Consider the following 4753-nt stretch of genomic DNA (forward strand, 5'->3'; position numbering starts at 1 on the left):
TGTGTGTGTGTGTGTGTGTGCACATGCACGCATGCACCAGAGATCAACCTTAAGTATCTTCCTCAGCAATGCTGTCCACCTTGTTTTTTTGAGGCAAGGTTTCTCATTGGCACCTAAGGCTTACCAACTCAACTGAGCTGGCTGGGCAATGAGATTCAGGGCTCCTCCTTGTGGTGATTTTTTGTTTGTGCTATAACAAATAAAGCTTGCCTGACATCATAGTGCGGAGGTAGCCACTAGTTAGCCATAGAGGCCAGGCAGTAGTGGCACACACTTTTAATCCCAGCACTCAGGAGACAGAGTCAGACAGATTTCTGTGAGTTCAAGACCACCCTGGGCTACACAAGAACAATCCAATCTAAAAGAGAATCAGAGCCAGGCGGTGGTGGCTCACACCTTAAATCCCAATATTTAGGAGTCGCATGCCTTTAATCCCAGCACCAGGGAGGTGGAGACAGGAAAGGATATGGCTGGGCAGAGAGAGGGATATAAAGCAGGAAGGAATATAAGGCAGGTGGAGACAGGAGCTCACGGCATTCAGTCTGAGGATTCGCTAGAGGTAAGAACTAGTGGCTGGCTGCTCTGCTTCGCTGATCTTTCAACATTTACCCCTATATCTGACCAGGAGGTTTTATTATTAAAACCACTTAGTGTCCGTACTACACCCCCTATCTTCCCTTCCCCAGCTGGAACTGCAGGCTGCTGCTTCCGCACCTGGCTTCTGACAAGGGTTCCAGGGACCAAACTCAGGCCCTCTTGCTTGTGTGGCAAATGCTTTGCAACTTTGCTGTTTCCCCAGCACCAACTACCACATATTTTTGTTGTTGTTTTGTTCGTAAAGAAAATTGTTGACAGGTTTGAGAACCCTATTACTGGCATAGTGAAGTCTTAGCCTACTCAAAATGTTTCAAAAATTAATCTATAGCTAAAAATTTCATGTTATTAAAATGATTCTTTAAAACTCTAAGTACCCCACAAAATAAGGCAGATTATTCTGTTTATACCCCAGAACACACTCAATGGACCAGGACGCTCCTGGCATGACACACAGCTTGAGAAGCTGAATGAAGACATGGGTGAGGCCCTGCCAACAGCCTATGAGTCTCTGACTACAGTCCTTGTCAGTTTACATTAGAGTCACTAAAAAGAGCACATGACATAACTGTCATTTCCATGCAAAGACACCCCTGTGCCACCAGCCAACTTATCCAAGCTAGAAAATTTGTTCTTCTGAGCTTCACAAAATGGGTCTCCCCCCAACACACACACACACTGCTCTCGTGACATGGACTGACACTGGTCACCAGGCTGGTTTATGTCAAGGGGAAAAAGCGATATCTACTTACTTGCAGCCTGGATACGGGCCTTCCGACTGACCAGCAGCCCAAAGCGGTTCTGAGCCACGCACTCATAATCCCCCTCGTCTGAAGGGCTACCTTCGTGGCCCAGCCTGAAGCAGTGAATCAGCAAGGACCCATTGGCCAGGAGGGTAGAGTGGGTGCCCTCAGGCAGCTCTGCTCCATTCTTCCTCCAGGAGACCTGCACTGGAGGGGTCCCCTCCACCCTGCAGCCCAGCACTATGGGCTGTCCAGGGACTGCAATATCATCATTTGGCTCCACAGCAAATGCCAGCTCAGCAGAGTGGCCCAGACCTGCGTCAGGGAAGGGGACATGGAAGGAAAGGAGATGTTAGCATGGAATGTATGTACAGCCAGGAAGAATTCCATACACAGAGATTTCAAATTTTATGGTTCTATGTACCCATCACATCCCTGTGATGTATCTTTGGGCTTAATAGTAATCCCTATTATACACAGAAATTTTATGTTTACAAAACGCCATCCTGTGCAGTATTTTACTCAATTCCAACCACTGCAGAAAAGTGAATGCCATTTGTATCACTCTTTCTTTCACAGATAAGAAAATTGGAACCTAGATGTCAGGTGACTTGCCCAGGGCCTCACAATTGGTCATTGCAAATCTGAGTCTTGGAGGACTGGAGAGATGGCTCAGTGGCTAAAAGTACTGGCTTCTTTTCCAGAGGACTCACGTTCATTTTCCTGCACCCACATGGGGACACAACAACCACCTGCATCCAGCCCTGGGGATCTAATGCCCTCTTCTGGCCTCCATGTGACCCAGGCATGAAGGAGATGCACAGACATGCATACAGGCAAAACACCCATACACACAAACTAAACTTAAAAAAAAATAGAGTCTCAGCTGGGCAGCGGTAGCATGTCTTTAATCCCAGTACCCACCATCAATCCTAGCACTCAGGAGGCAGAGGCAGGTGGGTCTCTAAGTTTGAGGCCAAACTGATCTACAGAGTGAGTTCCAGGACGGCCAGGGCTACACAGAGAAACCCTGCCCCTAACCCCCAAAATAAAACCGAATCAGAGTCTCCAAAGCAAGACTGCTTCTAACACTCTGTTGCCGCTTTCGGCACCGCCCAGCACAGGCACCAAACCCCCACAGACTTTCCCATGTATCCTGGCAGCCCCTCATCAACTATTTAAATGTGACGTAATTAAAAGGAGAGCGCCGAGGAAAATTAAAATCGCTAAAGCAATGCAAAGGGCTGGGAATGTTGGTAGAGTGTTTGCCTAGCATACAAAATACGTCGGTCCCCAGCACTGAAATCCAACATGGTTGCCTGTAATCCCAGCGTTGGTAAGGTGGAGGCGCGCGGCTGATCAGTTAATCAGGGAGGCATTCTGGCCATCCACATACAAGGGTGACAAAGATTCCCCCTTACTGTGAATTTTAAAAAAAAAAAAAAGGGAAAAGAAAAAAATTAAGCCTGGTGTGGTGGTGCATACCCTTAGTCCCAACACTCAGGAGGCAGAGGCCAGTACATCTCTGAGTTGGAAGCCGGCCAGGTCTATAGAGTGAGTTGGGAGTTCCAGGTCACCCAGAATTATACAGGGAAACCCTGTCTCGAAGAAAAACCAAACTAAATCAAACCTAAAAAATGGAGCAAGATAGTAATAAATCAGGTTTCCATTTAAATGCTGGCAAAACTATCAGAGACCTGGTCCTCCAGGGCCTGGTTGGGAGCAGTATTCAGGTATGGACTCAGTATTCAGGGTACAGGTTAGACTATGTGACCTGTGCTGTTTCCCGTAAGGGTAACCCAGGCTCTGGGTGTTGGTCCTTTGGCCTTTGTTATAAGGAGAGATCAGAAATAATAAACATGAGTTTAGATTTCCTAAATTTAGCAGAAAGTGTGTATGTGTGTGTCTATAATTTTCACTTCCAGGTAACTTCACTGCTCTAACAGGATAAAAATGAGCATGTGAGCGTGTGTGTGTGTGTGTGTGTGTGTGTGTGTGTGTGTGTGTGTGTGTGTGTGATCGTGACTAGGAGTGAATCAGGGCCCAGGCAAAAGGAATAAGCACTCATATCCCACGGGTGACAGGCAATCTCTCCTGCAAGCAATTTACCAGATCAGCTATGACTTCACTCCAAGAGGAATAAGCCCTCCGTGTCTAAAAGGGCGGGCACAGAGCCCCCTCCTCACATTTCCAGGCCTTGTGATCCTGGACCTGGATTCTCTCTTACAGATCCAAGCCCTTCGCTGCTGGGGGAGACCTAGTCTTGGGGCGGGGCAGGGGTGCCTAGGCATTGCCTCCTTTCTAGGATAAGGACACTTTAAGACCTTTGAAGCTCACACTCTTCCGATCCCTCGCATCCTTCACACATCCTAAGTTTGAGCAGCCTCTGCCTCCAAGTCAACCCCGCTGAAGCCATAGGGGATAAAGTTTCTTCTGGGTGCAGATGCAATATTTTGCTTTTGGGGAGGGAGAGACTAGTTCAAATGTGTGTCTGCGATGAACTTGAGAAAGAGAAGGACTTAGATTTACACCCTTCTTGGGTGAAATGAATCTTTTACAGGCACCTAGGAAGCGGACGGGTGGCCCCGCAAACCCAGGGAAGGACTCCTAGAAAGCTCCCTTGGGGAAGGGCGGGGCCCTGGGCAGTGAGGCTGGCAGGCGCTTGCCCTGGGCGACATCAACTCTCCGGCGGCTCTCCGGGCTCTTGGTAGGGTCACCTTCCCCACCCACCGGGAATCTTTCTTTCCTCTTCCTCGTACACTCCCAGACCTAGTCCCAGCTCTTAACACTGTTTGGCGTGTATGTGGGGTGGGAGTGGGTGGGAGATGATGCCTTCTCAGTCCCGTGCAGGCGCGCCCCCATCCCGGGACCCGGATCTGCCGCTTCCGGCTTCAGTTGCCTGGGGCTACTGAGGGTACTCCAGCTCAGCTCTGCACACCGGAGCTCTCCCTCCTTAGTTGGGACTCGTCAGCTCATTTTCCTCCGGCTGGTTTCCTTCAGTCCCCAAAGCCAGCCTGTCTCCCCAACTCCCGCTTTGCCGCGCTCTCAGCTCCTCCGACCAGAATCAGGGTCCAGCCCTGGACTTAGTCCGAGGCCCAGGGAACCGACCCCCGACTCCTCTCCCGAGACTGTGCACCCCCCGCCGCCCCCTTCCAAACAACCCTCCCAACCACAGGTAGCCTTGCCAGAGTGGCTCTCCCCGTGCCCGCAGCGCGCTGTCCCGCCTGGTCTCGCCAGCACGCGCTCCTAGCGCAGGTTTGCGCGGTGTCCCGGGGTCCGCCCCTCTCGCCTGGTTCTGAGCCCCAGCTCACCCCGGCTTGGTGCGGGCAGCGGCAACAGTAGCAGCAGCGGCAGCAACGGCAGCAGGAGCCGGGGCCGGCGCAGCTCGGGCGGGCGGCGCGGGGACGCGGTGCGCG

The 4753-nt window shown here is 51.0% G+C and overlaps 1 protein-coding gene across 1 annotated transcript in view; it reads right to left on the bottom strand.

Annotated features, from left to right (window-relative positions):
- Igdcc3 (immunoglobulin superfamily DCC subclass member 3) overlaps nt 1-4753 on the bottom strand; it is a 44741-nt gene that overhangs the window by 38875 nt on the left and 1113 nt on the right. Inside the window, exons 3-4 of the mRNA XM_005348184.3 lie at nt 4649-4749; nt 1347-1652 (exon numbers count right to left, since the gene is read on the bottom strand). Coding sequence (XP_005348241.1) covers nt 1347-1652; nt 4649-4749 — 407 coding nt within the window. The remainder of the gene's footprint in view (nt 1-1346; nt 1653-4648; nt 4750-4753) is intronic.

The sequence above is a fragment of the Microtus ochrogaster genome, chromosome 5 (assembly GCF_000317375.1).
Source record: "Microtus ochrogaster isolate Prairie Vole_2 chromosome 5, MicOch1.0, whole genome shotgun sequence".
NCBI lineage: Eukaryota > Metazoa > Chordata > Mammalia > Rodentia > Cricetidae > Microtus > Microtus ochrogaster.